Genomic DNA, 22,330 nt, shown 5'->3' on the forward strand with positions numbered 1-22,330 from the left:
ACATCGATCACCTTCAAAGAACAGTAGCACCCACCAAATTTTCCTTATCAACGCATCATCCCTCCTTAATGCCTAAAAGGAGGTAGCAAGAGGATGGCATGACTCGATCCAGCTCAAAAAAGGCACTCTCTTGGATTCACCAACGACTACCGTACATTGCACCGAAGAAGAACAATCGTGGGCCATGGCCAGCACCGGAGAAGCGCAACACATGACTCCATGCCATGTCTCTCGACACAATGCTCCCAACAGAGGAACGACGTCAAAGACGCCGCCATCGTGCCAATCCTGCACCGATTCAAGGCTTTCGCCCGGAGACAACTGCCAACACCAAAGGAGTGAGTGACATGACGACACACTCGACGATGCCTCCAACAAGGAAATGACACCCACGGGCATCACCGTCACCGACCCGATCAAGACCGGACAAGATTTTCATCCATAATGTAGCGCATCTCCACACCTCCAGGTAAGGCAACCTTGCCCAATGAAGCCTTGCACCACCGACACCGTAGCAACTTGCCATTAAAGCCGTGCAGTCGAGGTCCATCCACACCCGCGCTGCCGAGGGAGCATGCCACCGCAACCACCATCAAACCAGACGAGGAACCGCAACCACATACCATGCCGTGCGAGGGCCAGGACCACCACCCGTACCAGGGGACTGCCACGCACAGGAATCAACACACAGGCCCAAACCAAAACCAAGATCGGATCTGGATCTGACCCACACCACACCTCCACCGACCGCTCCAACGCCAACGCCTCCGAGGGCATCATCGCCCGTCCATCATGCGAAGACGGCCAACCGCCCGCTGCTCCGCGCGAAGGGGTCCATCAGGGGCGCAGCCAGCACCCCTGCCTTCGATAGTCGGGCGCGACCGCCATCGCCGGCGCCGACAACGGCAGCGGCGGGGGGGAGCAGATCTGACGACCTCCTGTACTAGGGCCTCGGGGGCCTCCGGAGCCGCACGCGCGTGCGATCCGGGAGGGGAAGCAACTGACCCCCCCCCCCTAATAATCGGTCTGCGTCTAGGGTTATGCCGGGACAATGAACTCAATTAAGAAGATGACGATAGATGACAAGACCCATATTATATTGAAAATAAACAATGGCACAACGAGAAATTACAAAAGGCACTCAGGGGAACCAATCTTGCCCTGTTGCCACCCTGGTCTTTCTTAACATCCCTGGTGGTATATTATCAATTGAAGATGTCGAGAAGTTAACATCCCTGGTCTTTCGACTCTCTCATATGGGATGGGAAAACAAAGCGAAACGATAGCTTCGACAAACGTTTTGAAAATTTTCGCCCCGAAACAAACATTCGTGGAAGTCTTTGCAAAACAAAAAATAAAAAATGACATTTTAAAATGGTCTATAAAATACTTTTTCTATAAATTAATATAAAAATGTTTAGATTATTAAAATTCTTTCTTTGATTCGAATCAAGACGTGACCTCTTTATATAATAATGTTTGTATAGGAGGAAGTGATTAAATTCAGAACCAGGCCAGATGGTTCATATAATACTCCCCCCATAAATTAATATAAGAATATTTAAAACATTATTTTAATAATCTAAACATTTATATATTACTTTTTCGTTTTTAAATATAAGACCTTTTGAAAATTATATTATAGTCTACATACGATGCAAAATAAATGAACCTACATTATAAGATATTACTTCCTCTTATACTACTTCCTTCGTTTATAAATTTTTTAGAAGGTCTTATATTTTGGAATAGGAGGGAGTAATAATAATAATGAAACAAAGAAACAGGTTGGATAGATTTGGCGGTTAATTAACAGCATAAAACTCTTCCCGCCCCAATCCCATCCACCCCCTTATCCTCTCCTCTCCTCTCCTTCCTCGTCGCCATGGCCGCGGCCACGGGCATGGCCGTCGCCGTCGCCATGCCTACTCCCCTCCTCTCTCCGCCCCCCGCCGCCACTCACCCCTTCGCCCTCACCGCTCCCGCTCCTCCGTCCACCCGCCCACGTCCACGCCGTCTCCTCGTGTCTTCCCCGGCGGCCCACTCCGGCTCCCACGGGGCGCCGTCAGCGCTCTCCTCCTCCTCCGGCTCCGGCACCAAGGGGGGCGGCGCGCTCACCTTCCAGCAGGCCATCCAGCGGCTCCAGGAGTACTGGGCCTCCGTCGGATGCGCGGTCATGCAGTGCAGCAACACCGAGGTCTCTACTCACCCGACCGTACCACCAAATCACAAACTTTTTCCTCTCTTCTACTCCTACTCCTACTTGTATTCGCTAGCTAGGTAGCTTCACCAGCAGCAGCATCAATCAATGGCTGATAGATGTGACGATTCTGAATTTTCCCAATCAATCCATCGAGCAGGTCGGCGCCGGGACGATGAACCCCCTCACCTTCCTCCGGGTGCTGGGCCCTGAACCGTGGAACGTCGCGTGAGTAACCCGACCCTGCATCTTATCCATCCAAGTTCAATGCACATCTCCTAATGCAGCACCGTTCAGACAACCGAGTTACTACTGAATATACTAAGTAGTACTCGTAGATGCTTGCAGTTCAGATAATGCATTTGCCCCCATTTGTGATTTTGCTAACATGACGCTCTCTGTTGAATTGAAATGAAGCTATGTGGAGCCGAGCGTGAGGCCCGACGACAGCCGCTATGGCGACAACCCCAACAGGCTCCAGCGCCACACCCAGTTCCAGGTTAGTTGCCAACATTGTTCTGTCCCACCACACATTTTTATTTTTGCTTGCTCAGGCTCGAACCAATTACTGATTGCTGACCATGCCTTTTGGCCAACAACAGGTGATCCTGAAGCCTGACCCGGGGAACTCGCAGGATCTCTTCCTGCACAGCCTTTCAGCGTTAGGTATCATCATTACTTCTTCTGAATCTCACTTGGCTTAATTCAGCTCTATCGGGAGCATTATCTTTTTATCTATTTTCTCAACAGAGGAAGCCAGTGGTTGCCTATAAGCGGTGTTTTCTCTTTTCTTTTCTTATCTCAGGCATCAACGTTCCCGAACACGACATCCGTTTCGTCGAAGACAATTGGGAGAGTCCTGTAATGTTCTTTCCCCTTTTTCTTTGCTCTCTTCATTGACTTCTGCACATGTCCTACTTTAAATGAATTCTGATGAAAAATCATACAACATGTCCACTTACTTATACCCATAATGACAGTCGTTGCAGTGAAGTGCTCTCCAGTGTTTTTTTTTTTTTTCCCGAGTCGTTTCAGTGTGTTATTTCACCTGCTTGATGTTTCTTCCCATTATCGACAGGTTCTTGGAGCTTGGGGGCTGGGCTGGGAGGTTTGGATGGACGGCATGGAAATCACGCAATTCACATATTTTCAGCAGGTAAAGCTAACCAGATATGTACAAATTATGTCCTTCTCTTTAAGGTTGCTGCGTATGTCCTGCTTGAAGCACCTAAATCCCTTCTAATCTTAGATTTTTATTTATCCTCATAAAATTTCATCACTCTAGTCTGGAAGCCTCCCCTTGCTGCCAGTTTCTGTCGAAATAACATATGGACTTGAGCGTATCCTCATGTCACTTCAGGTAAGTCCACTAGTGCGGTTGTATATTTTACTCCATACGTGTAGAGTGTTAGTACAGTTCAATTTATTTTTCTAGATCTTGCCTCCTTTATCTGTACGCTCATGTGAAAATCCAATTTTTTTTCTGACATCATAAATCATAAATCTAATAGAGCAACCAAATTTCTCTTCTAAACCCCTCAGTTTTTTTCTCTACTAAGATATTTTCCAACTTACTCTGCTAGGCCGTATGCACATTGAAAGAGCTGACCTTACTTTGTTTTAGATGCTCTGACAGGGAGTAGATCATTTCAAAAAGATTCAGTATACCGAAGGAATTACGTATGGGGAACTATTCCTCGAGAATGAGTATGTTTCCTCTCCACAGTTTTGAAACTATACATGCTCTACTTCATTATTCATGTTCTTGTATTTTTCTTTCTTATCTATCATTCTTGTTGTTCCTGTTGAATTAGATGAGTTGACAAGTATCATTGTTCCAGTCTATTACGACTGTGCTTAGATCTTAGGACCTCGTTTTTCTGGTGTCCTTGTGCAGGAAAGAGATGAGTGCATATTATTTAGAGCACGCAAACGTTGATCACATTCAAAAGCACTTTGACGATTTTGAAGAAGAGGCTCGCTCTTTGTTATCACTTGGGCTGCCAATTCCTGCGTATGCTTGACTGATATATTCTTCCTCTTCTTCTGCACTTTCTGTGAACCCTTAAGAATTGATAAGGTTGTCTTTGATTTGCAATGGATTAGGTATGACCAGGTTCTGAAGGCCTCTCATGCTTTTAATATTCTAGATTCTAGAGGCTTTGTTGGTGTAACTGAGCGTGCAAGATATTTTGGACGCATGCGGAGGTATTTACTTGTTTTCTTTCTCTGTTTTCTCATCATTGATCCTGGAAAATTTTCTCAATGCAACAAAATTTGTTTATTACCTAACCTCATCCATATTATATTTTTCTTATTCTGTGGGAGGCTCTCCCACTGTCTTAAAAGTTCAGAAAAAAACAATTTTCTTGTTCTAGTGTTTTATTCAAGCAGCAGATCTCTAGCCGCCAGACAGTAACAGATCGCATCTCACACGTTTCCCCCTCCACTCCGCTGCCCCCGCGCGGGCGGCCGAGGGGCTCCAACCCTAGCCGCCGGTCTCTCCCCATCCCACCCCTCCCCTCCGCCGCCGCTGGAGGAAACCGCCGGGCTAAGCCCAGGCGGATGACGGCGGTGGCGGAGGAGCCTCTCCTTCTCGCGAGCGTGGGTGGCGCGGGGCATCCAGGCGCGCAGATGTGCGTCCCTAGATCCGAGACTCTGCGCGGCGGTGGACCGCTCCCGGCGGCAGATGCAACTGCTGCATCTGGTCGTGGCGTTGTCTCCTCGGATCAGCGACGGCATGGAGGGACTTGGTTGGCTGGTCAGTTGGAGGCGTAGTTGGCCCTTTGGTCAGATCTGATCTGGCCTGAGTGGCTAGCTTGCTCTGCGGTGGTGGAGATCGGTGGTCGCCTGTGCGCACGATGTGAGACGGAGATTTGTCGAGCGGATCCGGGAGAAATCCTTGTTCTTGGCTTGTTGCCAAGTCCGGCGATGGCGACACTCTTCTATGTCGTCACCTTCTTGGGGGCATCGACGTGGAGAAGTTCAAGACCTCTATCCGCTACCTCCGGGGGAAACCCTAGATCAGTAGATCGGATGACGGCGGCGCGCAGGTGTCGTTTTCCTCTTGGGGACGTCATTCTTGGAGGTGTACATGGGCTTGAGGGACCAGTGCACGGCTTTTTTGGTGGAGCGGTGCTTCATCTTACTCATTGATGGCGGTGGATCTCGGCAGCGTGGCGCAGCGGAGACTCGGTGTCTGATGCGTGGAGATGGACTCGTGCAGGAGGTGGAAGCTCTCTGGCGTCATGGTGGCGTAGATGGCAGAGAGGTCTAGCAAGTCGGTGTGTTAGTTTCTTCTCTGAAGACGGATTGGTGGAAGATGACGGCAACGACACATGAGAGTGCGTCGGACTGGTTTGTACCCTAAACCCAGTATGTGGCTCGGTTGGGGCCTCCGGCTTTAGATGTTAGGCTTTGGTGCGATGTCTGTTTGGTATATTAGGCTCGGATTATTGACACACCTTCATCAAGTGGTTAGGAGTAGCGATAGTTGTTGCTAAGATGGTGGCTTCGGACAAACTGATGTACTACTTGTAAGGTCTTTGTGAATAATTAATAAAATGGCTGCATGCATCGTCCAGATGCAGAGGCCGGGGGTAATCCTCCTTTTCTAAAAAAAACCCATTCTTTATTCTTTGTTGGCATTTATCGAGTAATTTCCTGTTTTTAGCTTTAATCAAAATATAATTCTAACCCTGGTGCCTCTTTTTGCGCAGTCTTGCTCGTCAATGTTCTCAGCTTTGGTTGAAAACACGAGAGGACATTGGTTATCCACTGGGCACTTACCAAGAGGCTAATCTTATCTACCCCCAAGTCTCTGAAAAGCTTAGTAGAAAGGTATCTAATTTAAATTGCTATGTATTACCGAATGTTATTTTGAAACACCTGTACATGTCAGAACATCCAACAAACACACCTTCTGACCTTGGCCTTTGGTTTCTGTCATTTAGGAAGTGCTGGGGCAGGCACAGACATTTGTTCTTGAAATAGGAACAGAAGAGTTGCCACCCCATGACGTGGTAGAAGCAACCGAACAAGTAAATCTCTATTTCAACAGTGGTTTTGCATCCTTGTACAAACAACATGGTGACACTTGCTGAACATTTAAATTACGATTTTACTTTCTTTCCCTTTTGATCTTCCCCAGCTTGAGAAATCTCTAGTTCAAATACTAGGGAAGCGTAGACTGAGCCATGGGAAGGTGCACACCTATGGGACTCCACGAAGATTAGCGGTATCACTACCATCTTGACTCCTTTGTATCTTACAGCTAATTTCTGAACCTGCTTTCAGTGGATTATTTTTATATCATATTAAACCCAGGTGCACAGTTTTGAACTTTTGATGCTCTGAGACAAAAATAAGTTTTGATGAGATCGGATATCTAGTGCAAACTGTATGATGGAGAAGCATGAAATCAGTCAGTAGGGTTATCTGTCCTTTCTTTAGTAGCAACAGAACTGCACACAGAGTTAGCAATATATCTGTATATATATGTATATAAGGGTTAAAACGATGCATGCAGCCACTTTATTTAAGCAATCCAAAAAAACATCCAGAGGTTCCGAACAAGCTCCAAAATGACAAAGAAATCCACAAAGAGATAATAAAAATGCCAGAACCGGCTAAAAAATAGACATAGATGTCTAACCATCTATCCTATTACTGGACCGCCATTCAAACCGGTTGTAGATATCCCGTGCTACCCCATCTCCCATCGGATAGACCCAGTAACCAAAGGCTCCATGGTTTCCGCAGGTATGAGTAACGACCATATACGGATCAGCGCCGACGCCCTGTGAAGTACCTGTAAGAAATTGACATTTGATAATCTGTTAAAGGTCACGTCATTCCTGCAATTCCATATAGCCCAAATTAATGCACATACTCCTATACGAATATGTCTGGCAATAGAAATGTCTACCCCATTTAGCCACGTCCCCAACAACCTATCAATGCTATCCGGTGATATGATATTGAAAGCTATACAGACTGTTTGCCAAAGAATTTTAGCAAGTGCCCATTGCCCCCCCCCCCCCCCCCCACATGAAGGCTTTGATACGTAAGGGAACTTTGACTTTCCAGATGTAATTGGACTTGGGAATAGTTGTTGTATCGATGAGGCTTAAATACATAGACTTTACAGAGAAGATGCCATTGGGCGTTAGCTTCCAAAGAAGCGTATCAGCCTCCTCCGATAACTGGACATCCATGAGTCTTGTAGCTAAATGCAACCATGCCTCCCATCTATGACCTATTAAAGATCTCCAGAACTGAATATTTAGAGGATTAGACTGTGATATTGTGGCAACTGAATATTTAGAGGATTAGACTGTGATATTGTGGCAACGTATGCCTCCTTACGTTGAACAATATTATAGAGAGATGGATATTGTATGGCTAGAGGCGTATCCCCCAACCATGTATCCTCCCAGAATCTCGTTGACTTACCATCACCTACAATAAATTTTGCTTTTTGGAAGAAGGCTGCTTTCACTGTCATCAAGCCTTTCCAAAAAGGTGAATCATTGGGCTTCACGGTAACTTGAGCTAGAGTTTTAGTTTGTAAGTACTTATTATGCAAAATTTGTACCCACATACCCTCTGTCTTCACAGAAAGTCAGAACAACCATTTGCTTAGCAGACATCTATTCTTTACCTCTAAATTTTCAATCCCCAAACCTCCCTGGTCTTTAGGTCTGCAAATAATATCCCACCTAGTAAGCCGGTACTTCTGCTTAACTTCATCACTCTGCCAGAAAAAGCGTGATCTATAAAAGTCCAATCTTTTTCGTACCCCGACCGGTATTTTTTTGTTGTTGTATGGTGATGAATAAAAAGTTGATACACATTAAGAAGAAGGAATCTATCAAAGAGGAGATAACTTGGTAGACATCATCTACCTATGTTTGCTTTGTGAAACTATAAGTTCAACTTTGATTTGCAGGTTGTTGTTGAAAATCTGAGTATGAAGCAAATGGAGGAAGAGGTTGAGCTACGTGGTCCACCAGTTTCGAAGGCATTTGACCAAGAGGGAAAGCCTAGCAAGGTTAGCTATCCATTGAGAAGCTGTACTTCTCTCTGTCATCCTTCTATTGCTTATTCTTTGCGTCCTCTGGTTAGCTGTGCTGTTTTGATTTCGAATATTTCTCCATTCTTATGTAGTCTGATTTGGGACAATGTTTTGGAAGTCTTCTCTCTGTTCTAATTCAGTCCGAGGGATTTTATGATTTTTTCCCTGTTCTTTTTCAGGCTGCTGAGGGGTTTTGTCGAAAGAATAATGTTCCCGTAGATTCTTTGTATAGAAAAATTGACGGTATGCAATTCAATGCTTTTGACTTCAAAAAGTTGGTTGCTCATTTCTAGCTCTATGTTTTTTTTTTTTCTGAATTTTCCTTGATGTACCATATTAGCATTTGTGTGTAGCTTATTTCTGAATTTTCTGGTTTCTGGTTTCTGTGTAAAACCACCATGTAGGATCCCTCGTTGTTCTCATTTTAGGTTCAGCTCTGAGTTGCTTATTATGCATAAACTGTTTGGTTCCAAACAACCGGGGTAGTATTTGATTAGATTAATCCAAATAACTAGCACAAATTGTAGGCCTTGTAAGTATGTTGCCTAATGAAAAGATGTGCAAACACGCTTGTATGTCTATGTTAATTCTGAATTACTGTATGGCTGTGCTGAGACTCTTCGCTGGACTAAATGTCTATATTGATTCCTGTTCCATGATGAGGTCTGAAGTTGGTTGAGTTTTTTTTCCAGGTAAAACAGAGTATATATATGCCCGTGTCAAAGAGTCTGCACGCTACGCTGACGAGGTTAGTTTTATTCTTTATATTTTTGGCAGATAATTGTATCAGGAAAATGCAGTGAGTAGGACCTTTGGTTGTTGATAAAAGCATATGATTCCTTGACTATTCCTTCATTAACAGCATTTGATAGGAATGAGCTTTTGTGTGGTGGGAATGAGATGATAATTTGTCTGTATTTCTATGTGGTACCTGTCTGTATTTCTGGTCAAGAAATCAACTTAGCCTGATTATATGGTACCTGAAGTTAGCTTGTTTAGCAACTCTTGGGAAATCCTCTAGATAAAGCAATTTATAGGTACTTCATCACTCAGCATTAAGGAGCCAAATTCCACAGCTCACAATAAACTTAATGCTGTGCTTGTGCTGCCGCGTTAGTTGAATTGACTATTGATGATTGGCAATAATTTAAATAACTTGCTCAGCACCCGGGATAACCTCCTAAGAGGCTAGTACAGAGGTGTTACAACCGGATCAATGCACGTCCCAGGAGGGTGGCAGGGTGACCCTAAGCCATTTGGCCCCTGCCTTCGCCCAATTCCTGGACTTGTCCTTGATCGCATCGGCGAGCTCAACTAGCGATGGGGCTACATGGTCAAATACGCACGTGTTCCTATGTTTCCAGATCATCCAAGGCACGAGAAGCACAGTCGAGGCCAGCGCTTTGCGAAGCGGGTGGGGTGTGGCATCGCGAGCGCGCATCCACCAGTCCTGAAGCGTGGCGTCCTGGTCGGGCACCGGTGCCGGGAGTCGCAGCCAAGACATGGTCCCGTGCCAAGTCTGCTTCGCGAATGGGCAAGAGAGCAGCAGATGCTGTATCGTTTCCGGTTCTTGGTCGCAGAGAAGGCACCGAGGGTTATGCGTTAGGCCATGTCGAGCAAGGCGCTCGGCAGTCCAGCAGCGATCCTGATTAGCGAGCCAGTGGAAGAACTTGACCTGCGCAGGGGCCCAACCCTTCCAGATCAACTTCCAGGACCGGCAAGAGATGGACCCGTGAAAGGTGGCTAGATAGCAGGAACTGGCTGAGTAGCTGCCGCTGGCTGTCCATTTCCAGGAAAGCGTGTCCGGCTCTGAGGAAAGGGTGATGCTGGACACCAGTTGCCAAATCTGGAGATACTGCCCAATCTCCTGAAGGCCAAGAGTGCCGTGAATGTCTCTCGCCCAAGCATTGCCGGCGATGCCCTGAGCCACCGTCCGGGACTTTCTGCGATGCTTGGGGATGCAAGAGTACAGCGAGGGCGCGTGCTCGCGGATGGAGAGGCCGAGGAGCCATCGGTCCTCCCAGAAAAGCGCTGTCAAACCGTCCCCAATCTGCATGGTGGTGGAGGCATAGAAGAGGCCGTGCTCCTTGGGGGTGAACTGCAGGTCCAGGTCATGCCATGCGCGGCTAGAGTCTGTCCGCGAGAGCCATAGCCATCGGAGCCTAAGGGCGAGCCCTGTGCGCTCAAGGTCGCGGACACCCAGGCCGCCGTACTCAAGCGGCCGGCATACCCGGCGCCAGTTCACGTGACAGTGCCCGCCGTGGGCGGCCTCGCGTCCTGCCCAGAGGAACCCACGCTGAATCTTCTCAAGCTGCTTCAGGGTTTTCTTCAGGGGCGCAAGGGCAAGCATTTGGTGGATGGGGATGGCGCTAAGCACAGACTTGACGAGCGCCAGCCGCCCAGCCTTGTTCATGAGCCATGCCTTCCACGAAGGGAGGCGGCCGGCCACCTTGTTGACTAGAGGTTGCATCTGAGCCGCGGAGGGGCGGCGTGTGGAGAGGGGGATACCCAGGTACGTGATGGGCAGAGCCGCCGTCTGGCAGCCAAGAATCGCTAGCGAGTCGGCGGTCGACTCATCTCCATAAAGCGCAGTGGCAGAGCTCTTGCCGTAGTTCACGTGCAGGCCGGAGGCGGAGCCAAAGACCCCTAGGATGCCCTTCACGGCGAGGACCTTGTCGGTCGAGGCGTGACAGAACAACATCACGGCATATTGTAGTTATTGGCTTCCATTTTCTCTGGCCCTGTTCAACAATTGTAGCATGTGAAATGCAGGTCTTATCTGAAGATTTACCTACTATTATATCTGGCATTTCATTCCCCAAGTCAATGCGCTGGAACTCAAATGTACGTGTAGATCACATAACAGGTTTAATTCACATTCACATGCTATTTAAGTTCTTTCTATTCAGTAAAATTTTGGGGGTTGTTTCACTTGCAGATTGTATTTAGTCGCCCTGTACGCTGGATCATGGCACTTCACGGAGATCTTGTTGTGCCATTTTCTTTTGCTGGCATCTCAAGGTAATATTTTAGTGCGTTATACGCTTAATTTATATTTTTGTAGTGTGATGATATTCATAAAAAATAAATGGAATAAAAGTCCTATGCCTTTTGTTGTGTGCTCTTCCGTACAAAATCTTGAAATCACCATGATTTGCTATTGGGACAGTGGGAGCCAGTCATGTGGCCTTCGTAACTCCTCTTTGGCGAATTTTAAGGTACAGATTGGGCTATCATGTATATAAGTTTATTTTGGACTCCAGTTCTGACTTTTATTTTGACATAAATATTGCTGTGTAAACTGTCAAGTACCATATCAAGTTATCCACATTGTATTGTCAAGATCAATATTGAAAGGCTTTAGTTCCATCTCCCTTTTCAGGGTAATAATATCTGTGCTGGCTCTTGTAGCGGGCAAAAACCATGTTAATTACAGTAAAATCTAACCAGTTCATGTTCTTGACAGAATCTCCCTCTTTGTTGAGAAAAAAAAAGTGCTACTCCAATGAACTAACAGCTGCGTCCTCTTTGGAGTATCTTATTTTCTGTAGAGGGATTTCGCTCTTAGGTGTGTGACAGACTAACAGTTGTGTTTGCTGTGTCCATTGTTCAGGTGGAAACTGCAGAATCATATCTGCACACTGTGGAAAAAGCTGGGATCGTGATTGATATGCAGGTTAGATAAGCAAATATAAGGCTTTCATACGCAGTCCGAGATCTCATGTTATTTTTGTTGATCATTGAACACATTCCCTTTTGGTAGGTTTCATAGCAGAATGTTATAATTTTGTGTGCAATCTGTTTCACTTGAGAATATTGCTGTCTGTTGCTAACTTGTTTAGCCTACAGAAAACAGGGAAAACATGCATTCGGCCCATTAATACTTTTATTAGTTAATTAGTATTCCAGGTTTCATTGTGCCTCAATTTTTATATAACACTCCATTGCAGGAGCGCAGAGCAAAAATCTTGGATGACTCTAGTACATTGGCTAAAGGAGTTGATGGGGATTTCATTGCACCTGATAGCATGCTGCAGGAGGTAGATGATTTTTTTGGCATATTTTTTTGGTTGACACCGGAAGTTATCCTGAAACATTTGAAACCACAATGCAGGTTGTCAATCTTGTGGAGGCACCTGTGCCCATTCTTGGACGATATGATGATTCCTTCCTAAAACTTCCGAAAGATGTGTTAACAACGGTATGCTCAGATTTGGACGGTGATACCTATAAAGTGCACTAAATTTTGCTGGTTCTGATGATGCAGTCGCAAAATAATAAATCCAATCACATGTTCTGTTGTTTTCAAAATTACTCAACTGAAAGGAATTATCTCATAATATGCATGTTCTCTAATGAAAATTATTCGACTGAAAGGAATTATCTCATAACATGCATGTTCTCTACAGGTTATGCAGAAACACCAGAGGTATTTTCCTGTAATCTCCAAGTCTACAGGCGATCTGCTACCATATTTTATTACTGTGAGATGGCTTCTGTACCTCTATATACTTCACAGCAGGGTAGTGATTACCGTCTTTGTTCTAATTCTGCGTTTATTGTTAGGTTGCCAATGGTTCTATTAGTGAAGAAGTAGTCCGTAAAGGCAATGAAGCCGTACTCAGGTTATGCAAAGGCCCAATGAAAACTTTCTGAATCATTATTTTTCTGTGCAAATTTTCGTTTTAGAGCCAAAGTTTTGGCATGAGCAAATACTAGCATAGTCAAGTTACCAGCATTGTTTTTGAATTGTTCATTTTTTTTACAAAAAAAAGAAGTGTTCTTTTGTTGCCATCTGCCCTTTTGTTTGGAAAGGGAACTTTGGTCAACCGTACATCCTGAATTGGCATGCAAATACAGGGCAAGGTATGAGGATGCTAAGTTCTTTTATAAGATGGATACACAAAAGAATTTATCTGAATTTCGAGGCCAGCTCAAGAGCATTCTCTTTCATGTGAGTTGTGCTTAATTTTCCTTTAGATTCTTGTGTTTTTCTTATTCTTTTTCGAAAAAGCGCAAAAGACTTTTGCGGTTCATTGTATTGAAAAGAAGGTGTTTAGTACAATCCTCCTAGGAGGCATATTTACAAGGTGAACACATGCACACTAGTGGACGTCCCATGTTTGTGGCAAGATGGCCCGGAGCCCCAAGGCGCCCGCTCTGGCCCATAGGCCGGCCTCTTCCTTAATCGTAGCCGCCAGGGAGGTAGCCGACGGTGTGGCACCCTCAAACACGCATCCGTTGCGATGCTTCCAAATCATCCAAGGGACGAGCAAAGCAACGGAAGCCAATCCCTTGTGCATAGGCTTAGGGGTGTCCTGCCGTGCAGAGCACCACCAGTCGTGTAGAGTGGCATCGTTGTTGGGCAGCGGGCAAGAGAGGCGCAGCCATGAGAGGATCTCGTGCCACACTTCGCGGCTGAAAGGGCATTCCAGGAGAAGATGATGAATCGTCTCCGGAGCCTGATCGCAAAGAGGGCAGCGCTGTGGGTGTGGCAGGTTGTGCCTCGCGAGGCGGTCGGCCGTCCAGCACCTATCAAGGTTGGCAAGCCAGTGGAAGAAGCGCACCCGAGGCGGTGCCCAGCACTTCCAGGTAAGTTTCCAAGCCTGGCATCTCGCGGAGCCGTGGAAAGTGGCGAGGTATGCGGACTTGGCGGAGTACTCGCCGTTCGCGGTCCACTTCCAGCGAATGTTGTCTGGTGCGTCAGTGAGGACGGTTTCGGCGATCGTGTGCCAGAGGCGCAGGTATTCTCCAATCTCCGGGATGCCAATCATGCCGTGGATGTCCGCGGCCCATTGGTTCTCGTGAAGGCCGTCCGCAACAGTTCTTGACTTGCGACGCCGTTTGGGGATGAGATAAAAAAGGAGAGGCACGATCTCTCGGATTGCACACCCGTTGATCCATCGGTCCTCCCAGAACAGGGCGCGCTGGCCATTGCCGATAGCCATGGTGGTAGAGGCGAAGAAGAGCGCGCGCTCCTCGGGCGCGAAGTGCAGGTCTAGGCCGCTCCAGGCCCTGCCAGCATCGACTCGGCTGAGCCACTGCCACCGCATGCGAAGGGCGAGGCCAGTGCACTCAAGGTCGTGGACGCCGAGGCCCCCAAACTGGATAGGCCGACAGACGCGCCGGCAGTTGACATGACAATTGCCGCCGTGGGCCTCGGCGCGACCAGCCCAGAGAAATCCTCGCTCGATCTTCTCCAGGAGTTTGATGGTCTTCTTTGGCGGCGCAAGCACGAGGAGCTGATGAATGGGAATCGCGCTCAAGACAGCCTTGGCGAAGGCAAGGCGGCCGGCTTTGTTCATTAGCCAGGCCTTCCAGGAGGGCAGCTTCCCAGCGACCTTATCGACGGCGGGTTGCAGTTGGGCAGCCGTGGGGCGACGCAGTGTGAGCGGGATGCCCAAGTAAGTAAGCGGGAAGTCGACGATGGGGCAGCCCAGGTGCGCTACAACATGAGCAGCGTCCTCGGTGTCGCAGCGGATGAGGGCCGCAGCGCTCTTCTAGAAGTTCACGTGCAGGCCCGAGGCACGCCCAAAGAGCTGCAGAATCTCCTTCACCGCCGCGATATCGTCCGGCGACGGGTGGCACAGAAGAATTACGTAGTCGGCGTAGAGGGATATGGCGGGGATGGCGCGGCGCGGATGCAGCTGCTGCATGACTCGGAGCTCGACCGCGCGATGGAAGAGCCTGTCCAGCGTATCCACAGCAAGGACGAAGAGCTGCGGGGAGATGGGGTCACCTTGGTGCAGTCCACGGCGGTGCCAAATCGCTGGTCCAGGGTTGCCGTTGAGGAGAACCTTGGTGCTGGCCGACGACAGGAGAAGGGCGATCCAACCAAGGAAGCGGTTGCCGAAGCCATGGCATCGCAGCACCTCGAATAGGAAGGGCCACGAGACGGAGTCGAAAGCCCGTGCTAAGTCAAGCTTCAGCAGCACTCGAGGGGCACCCAGCTGATGCAATAGCCGTGCGGATTGACGCACTAGGATGAAGTTGTCGTGAAGACTTCGCCCGGGGATGAACGCGTTTTGGACGTTGCTGACGAGGTGTTGAGCCTGGGGGCTAGGCGGATCGAAAGCAGCTTGGCCAGGACCTTGGCGACGATGTGAATTAGGCTTATGGGCCTATAATCCCCCAGGCCAGTGGCCTCGGCGCGCTTGGGGAGGAGCGTGATCAGCGCCTGGTTAAGGCAGCTAAACCCTCGTCCACGCAGCGCGTAAATCTGGTCGAAGACGCATCGGAGGTCATGCTTGATGATCTGCCAGCAGTATCGGAGGAACTCCGCAGTGAAGCCATCGGGGTCGGGCGCCTTGCGGGACGACATGCTTTTGATGGCTTGCCAAATCTCATCCTCGCTGAATGGCGCGTCAAGATCTTCTAGGTTTGAGGGCTCGATGAATTGTGACAGGTTAATGGTGCAGTCACGCTGCATGTCTGTCCCAATCCGGCTGTCAAAGTGCTCGAAAGTGGCCGCGGCCATGCTGGCAGGATCGGTAATAGCGGCGCCGTCGACAGAGATGCCATGGATCCGGTTCTTCTGCTTGCGGCATGCACACTGGCGGTGGTAGAATGTCGTGTTCGCGTCGCCATCTCTGAGGGAGGCAATGCAAGCGCGCTGCCGGGCGATCGTCCGCTCGAGGGAGGCAAGGCCAAGGTAAGAGAGCTTGAGTTGACGACGCAGCCAGTCCTCCTGTGGTGATAGGGCCCGTTGCTCTTGTGCGGCGTCGAAACGGAGCAGCAGCTCACGTGAGATCGCGAGCTGGTCTCGCACGTTGCCAACGGAGCGCGCGCTCCAGCTAGTGAGCTTGCGCGCTGTGGCCTGCATGCGCCGCATGAACCGCTGGAACGGGTCGGCATCGTCCACCGAATGCCACGAGGCCGCTACGATCTTCGGGAAACCGGCGAGACGAGTCCAGTACTCCTCGAAGTGGAATCGTCGACGCGTTGCTGGGAGTGGCGAGCAGTCGAGCAAGAGGGGGGAGTGATCCGAGACGACCGAGGCCAGGCAACGCAAGTGGCATTTGCCATGCCGCTCCTCCCAGTCCGTGGAGCACAACACCCGATCAAGATGGACCAGGGTGGGCGGGTTCTGCTCGTTGGACCATGTAAAGCGCCGGCCGCTGAGATAAATCTCCTTGAGCGCGAGGTCGTTGAGAACGCGACGGAACCGCCCCATCATTCTCCGATTGAGATTGCCGTTGTTCTTGTCTTCGTCGCGATAGATCATATTGAAGTCCCCGCAGATGAGCCATGGCCCGGGGCATTCGTCGCGGACGTCGCGAATCTCCTGCAGGAAGGCTATCTTGGCGTTGTTGTCCTGGGGGCCATAGACGATAGATAGCCACCATGGCAAGCTCGTGCTACCAGTTGTGCGAACCCGGGTGGAGATGGTATTGGTGGTGAACATCGGGTCCGTGATCGTCACGTCCCGGCTCTTCCACGCCAGTAGTATCCCTCCACGGGTGCCGTTCGCTGGGAGATAAACGTATTCATCAAACTCAGAGCCCAACGTCTCAAGGACAGTCGACGAGTAGACGAATTCCATTTTAGTCTCTTGAAAGCAAGCGATCAAAGCGCTGGAAGTTACAACAAGCGAGCGAACTGCCGTACGTCTGGCACGGGTGTTGAGGCCCCGAACGTTCCAGTTGATGATTTTGAGGCCGTGGTCCATTAGGCAGAGGTCGACAGATGGGCACGCGACGACTCAGCTAGGCCTCTATCGGGCTGCCCGATATCACCGTGGTGACAGGCGCCGTGGACGGGTCGGCGGGCAGCGCGCGGCCAACGAGCGCGGCAATGGCCGTCAACACAGCATGCGAGAGGGGCGCAGCAAAGACCCCATCATAAGCCTTCATGGCCTCGACGGAGATCACTTGATCAGTGCCGATGATGCCGAGGGTGCGCAGTATCTGAACCTGCGCACGACGCTCAGCGGTGGGTGGCACGCTGGGTTTAGTCTTCACAGCGGCGGCAGATCTTCCTCTGCGCGGCGAGAAGTTGAGGGGCTGTCGGCGACATTTGCATCCGGGGTTGGGAAGGGCAGAGCAAGTTTGCTTAGTTGCCGCGGCGAGGAAGTTTCCAAGGGTCCAGGAGCTGACAGAGGCCGGCTGCCTGGCACGTCGCAGGGTGATTGGCGGCGTGGCAAACCGTCCTGCGCTGCGCACGAGAGTCGCATGGGACGCAGGGGTGGATTGTGGCGTGGACGGGCTTGGAGAAGCGGGCGTGGGCCTTCGCAGAATGCTCCTGGGCTCCTGGGCCGCGGGGGAGGGGCAACCCAAGTCAGCGTTTCCGAGAGGCGCGGTGGAAGGCGAGATGCATGGTGTCCCAGCACTCGCGTCCCACGATGGCGAGGAGAGGTGGCCATGCAGATCCGGCAGGGCCGCAGGGGTGGACATGGGCACTGCATCCTGTGTAGTAGTGGCGGGGCCGGCATGCAAAGCAGTAGGTGACAAATCAGCCACAGGAGCTGACGAGGGCGAAGCATCGCTTTTCCCCGACAGCGGATCAGCCTCAGGAGCCACAGGTGGTGAGGATGGGCCGTCCTGATCCCCAGACGCGCAGACATTGGACGTGGTGGGTCCATCGCCCGAGGGGGTGTCTCCCTGTGCGCTAGGCGACGCGCACGACCGGGGCTTTGCGGGTCCGGCTGCAGGAGGAGGGCGGGCGGGCGCCAATAGGCAGGTGCCAGCTGTCGTGGTGGGAAGGACCAACGGTGGGATGGGCGACCCGGCCGGCCTGGGATCCGCTGCAGCTGCAGCTTTGGCCAGCGCCGCCTGAATCCTGGCGCGCTTTTTCTTTCCCCCACGCTTTCCTCTTTTGGCTTTGCGACGAGGCAGGTGGGTCCCAGCCTGGGGCCATGCATCCATGCATCTGGCACGGGATGGTACGGGCGGGGGCGCATGCACAGCCGGGGCGGCGCGGGGCGCCGGCCAGCCAGGGTCGACCGCCTCGCCATCGGCCCGTAGGCGGCCCCTGGAGCAAGTCCAGCCGGCAGCGTCAACTGCCATGCCGTCGGCGCGTCCATCAGGGGCGGAGGTTGGTCGGCGACGTTTCCGGCCACGGCGACGTTGCTGCCCGCGTCCACGACCATGGCGTGCGGGGTCAGGCATGCTGCCATGAGCCTCTCCATCTCCAGTGCCATTGCCATTGGTAGCATCATCGACCACCCTGGGAAGGGCGGCGGATCGCACCAGCCGGATGGAGATAGGATACTCCAGGGTGCGGACGGCCGGAGGCAGGTCAGTCCGGTCGGCGGGGACGTGCTCGACAATCTCCAGGATGGCATCCCTACGAATGGAGGCCAGGTCTCGCACGCGCCCGGTGAGCCGGAATACGGCAAGGTCCGCGCGGGAGCGCGTGTCTGGGTGCAGCCGCTCAACCCAACAGCCAGTCCCGAGGATGTGCTCGGCCGTGGACAGGTGCCACGCCTGCGCCGGGATGCCGCGGAGCTCGAGCTGCACAGAGTATGCAAAGCTCCCAGCAGTGGCGTGGGCGAGTTTGCACCAGGGGCGGAGCAGCAGGGAGACGCGGGCGGCGTTGATGAGGTGGTCGCCGGCCATCCGATCCATGATCAGCCGCGAGGAGAAGATGATGAGGAAGTCCTCCGGGGCGTGCTTGTGAACGGTGAAGTCGCCGGGCTGCAGGTCGAACATACCATGCAGGGAAGCCTCCACGTCGGCCGGAGAGACGGAGGGCCTGGTGCCGGTGGTGGTGGCCACCATGCCACGCGCAAGCACCTCCTCCGCTTCCTCCATCTCGATGGAACGAGCGATGGTGATACGCGCTGGCGCAGGGGCGGGCGGCTGGGGCGGTGCGGCGTTACGAGGCTGCGCGGCGTCGCGGGGGAGTCGAGGAGGAGGGTTGCGCAGCGGGGAGTTGGGCACCTGCCGGTGAACCGCCTGAGGCTGCGCACGGTGGTCGCCGGGCAGCCGTGTCTCGCAACAGTTGGACTCGTGGCCGGAGATGAGACAGCGGCGGCAGCGCACGGGGTTGGTGCAGGCACGCACCCGGTGTCCGCCTTCCAGGCACCTGAAGCACAGGCCGGCGACTTCCTCGGGCGACGGGCTGCGGCGGCGGCGCTGGGAAGGAGGGGTGGCCGCGCGACGCACGCGCGGGTGACGGTTCCTCCTCCGCGGCTGCTGGAATCCATCGACGTCGAGTACAGGGCCTCCAGACGCACGGTGGACTTCCGAGCGCGGTTCCAGGCGGGCGGCGGCAGGAACGCGGGCGGCCGGCGCGGTCGAGCGGAGCGGCACCAGGGCCGAGGAAGCAGGGGCCGGGCGCGGCGCGGCCGGCGACGGGGGGCCGTGCGGGGCCGGCGGGGTGCTGAGGACCTCGCGGTAGGAGCGCGAGTCAGAGGATTCGCCCGCAGAGCCGCTCCAGCGGATGCGACCGTCGGGGCTGGAGTCGCCGGAGCGGGTGTCGGCGAAGACCATGGCCGGAGGGAGGGGGAGGAGGAGGGCTACCGGTGGGGATTCGACGACGGCGAGGCTGGTGGGCTAGGCTAGGCTAGGGAGCGAGCGGGGAGCGGGGGCGCAACATTACTATGAATTCCTGTTAAATTCTCGTTTTTCTTATTCTTATTCTATCTACATCTCATTGTATAGGAAAAACTTGGTACGATGCTCGACAAAATGGCGCGTGTTGAAAATGTTGTTGCAGAGTTGACCCTTGTTCTGGGAATAAATGAGAGAATGATCCCAGTTCTCAAAGACGCAGCTACCTTGGCTATGTCAGATCTTGCCACCTCTATTGTTACAGAATTCACTTCACTTGCTGGAATTATGGCACGCCATTACGCTTTAAGGGATGGTCTTCCAGAACAGGTTGCTGACTCTTTTCAAATGTGATACATTTCTTGGCAGCTCTTAATAGGGTAAGTTAAGCGGTTCCTCAACTTTGGCTGACTAAATTTTCATGTCAAAGATTGCGGAAGCACTGTTTGAGATAACACTTCCAAGGTTCTCTGGTGATGTATTTCCAAAAACAGATGCTGGTATAGTCCTTGCAGTTGCTGATAGGTACTTCCCTCACATATATTGCCATTGTTATTCAGATGTTAAATTAAAAAAAAATAAAAAGTTGTTAAAATTAGAAACCTTGACTTGATAATGATATTTTTTCAGACTGGACAGCCTAGTGGGTCTGTTTGGAGCTGGATGCCAGCCAAGTTCTTCGAATGATCCATTTGGACTGAGAAGGATCTCTTATGGACTGGTAAGGGAAGTTGAAACTGCATATATCATTGCATGTAAAATGTTCTCATAATATATGTTATACAGGTCCAAATATTGGTTGAGAACAAGAAGAACTTTGACCTCACGAAGGCCTTGACCTTGGTGGCAGAGGTGCAGCCTATCAGAATAGACGGTGACATTATAAATGAGGTCGGTATATATTTCAGATTCATCACTATGTAGTATGTTGATGATACATAGTTTTGGCAACCCTGATCAAACTATTCTTAGGTAGTACAATTTGTAACACGGAGGCTGGAACAACTTCTGGTACGTATCTCCTTGACCTGTCATAACAAATATAGTTACACAAGATTCTTGTATTCTACCCTCTCGGATGGAACCTATATGTGAGTAAATTGCATGTCCTTTTCAAATGACTTATTATTTCCTTATCTTTTATCAGGTGGATGAGGGAATTAACTGTGAAATAGTTCGGTCGGTGCTCATCGAGCGTGCAAACTGCCCTTATCTAGCATCACAAACGGCAGCTGAAGTAAGAAATCATATAGTGCTAAAACTTGAGATCCTTCAATTCTTATGAGACCTTCATGAAATTTATTGAAGCGTCTTGAGTTTTTTTGGTGATGATCTTGCTATGTGGACATTTCCAGATGGAAGCTTTTTCAAGAACCAAGGATTTCCCAAAAATCGTCGAGGCATATTCAAGGCCAGTTCGAATTATACGTGGAAAGAAAATAGAGTCTGCTTGGGAGGTACTAGCTGTTTTCTACGTCGATACGTATCGTCATTACAACTCAGAGTGCAGCTTGAATTATGAAGTAAGCTTGCCGATGTAGTATCCATCAATGGCCTGCTTCACCGTGAATGCGACACGCAGGTCGATGCAAGCGTATTCGAGAAAGACGAAGAAAAAGCCCTGTGGAGTGCCTACTTGGAGGTTGCTAATAAGATCCATCCTGGTACACAAGCCTATCTTCATTCCTCAATGCGGCAAGCTTCAGATCCACGGTTCATACAGCTCCGCTCACATGTGCTCTGTTCACCCCTCTTGCAGGCGTCGACGTCAAAGCCTTTGCCGAGTCTTCTTTGCTCTTGATACAACCCCTGGAGGATTTCTTCAACAACGTTTTCGTCATGGCGGTGAGCACAAATCTATGCATTTCAAGATCTCATGATTTATTTCATTTTTACCATTAAAAGAACAGTTTATATATGCACATTTACCTTGGCTAATTAATCTTGTTTTTATCTGGTGATGGCCCATGAAACAGGAAGATGAGAAGATCCGTAACAACCGCCTGGCGCTGCTACAAAAGGTTGCGAGTCTGACAAAGGGGATAGCCGACCTCTCGGTTTTACCAGGGTTTTAGTTATCCTTTGAGCGAGCAGGCGGTCGAGTTGGAGCGTGCGTCCTATTTTTGAAGTTTTAGTTATCTATGCATTTTCTTCTTCTGTGTTGTGTTGCTGACATTATAATCTTCTTTATTTGGAGGGTGGTGAGCGGAAAATAATAATACTTATTTGGTATTCATCTAGACCTAATTATTTGGCATTCATTTAGATCTAATTATTTCCTTCCTCTGTGTTGTGTTGCTGATATTATTATCCTCTTTGATTGGAGGATGGCGACCGAGAGAAATCCCGAGGGCAGCCATATTGAACTGTTGCTTCCTCCGGCAACAATGTCTGACTTACTTTTACCTATGTATGATATGGTTGCCTGTAGTATAAAAAGCTTAAGATTCTTCTTAACAATAATTTCTTTTGGACCTTCGTACTGTTGGATTATAGATGGGCTTAGATCCATATAAGATGATAATCCCTGATTAATCTCTATGGCCCATGTGAGTGTATGGC

The 22,330-nt window shown here is 50.2% G+C and overlaps 1 protein-coding gene across 2 annotated transcripts; it reads left to right on the plus strand.

Annotated features, from left to right (window-relative positions):
* Positions 1 to 1,851: 1,851 nt before the first annotated feature.
* LOC123413444 (glycine--tRNA ligase, chloroplastic/mitochondrial 2) lies at positions 1,852 to 22,047 on the plus strand. Of its 2 annotated transcripts, none has more exons than XM_045106381.1 (35): positions 1,852 to 2,197; positions 2,361 to 2,428; positions 2,618 to 2,699; positions 2,803 to 2,866; positions 3,006 to 3,061; positions 3,279 to 3,356; positions 3,486 to 3,560; positions 3,837 to 3,907; positions 4,098 to 4,214; positions 4,307 to 4,408; positions 5,920 to 6,040; positions 6,154 to 6,240; positions 6,351 to 6,437; positions 8,151 to 8,252; positions 8,456 to 8,519; positions 8,969 to 9,024; positions 11,049 to 11,120; positions 11,215 to 11,297; positions 11,446 to 11,494; positions 11,890 to 11,952; positions 12,227 to 12,316; positions 12,391 to 12,477; positions 12,686 to 12,760; positions 12,843 to 12,901; positions 13,137 to 13,230; positions 19,880 to 20,098; positions 20,199 to 20,293; positions 20,399 to 20,489; positions 20,555 to 20,659; positions 20,741 to 20,779; positions 20,916 to 21,005; positions 21,124 to 21,225; positions 21,310 to 21,432; positions 21,528 to 21,613; positions 21,745 to 21,783. In XM_045106381.1, exons 1-34 carry the CDS (start codon positions 1,886 to 1,888, stop codon positions 21,567 to 21,569), a joined length of 3,120 nt encoding a protein of 1,039 aa, XP_044962316.1. In that variant the 5' UTR covers positions 1,852 to 1,885; the 3' UTR covers positions 21,570 to 21,613; positions 21,745 to 21,783. The 2 variants fall into 2 exon arrangements, with proteins under 2 accessions (XP_044962316.1, XP_044962315.1); XM_045106380.1 differs by having other exon boundaries at positions 1,855 to 2,197; positions 21,351 to 21,432; positions 21,745 to 22,047.
* The last annotated feature ends 283 nt before the right edge of the window (positions 22,048 to 22,330 follow it).

Source organism: Hordeum vulgare, chromosome 7H (assembly GCF_904849725.1).
Source record: "Hordeum vulgare subsp. vulgare chromosome 7H, MorexV3_pseudomolecules_assembly, whole genome shotgun sequence".
Classification (NCBI taxonomy): domain Eukaryota; kingdom Viridiplantae; phylum Streptophyta; class Magnoliopsida; order Poales; family Poaceae; genus Hordeum; species Hordeum vulgare.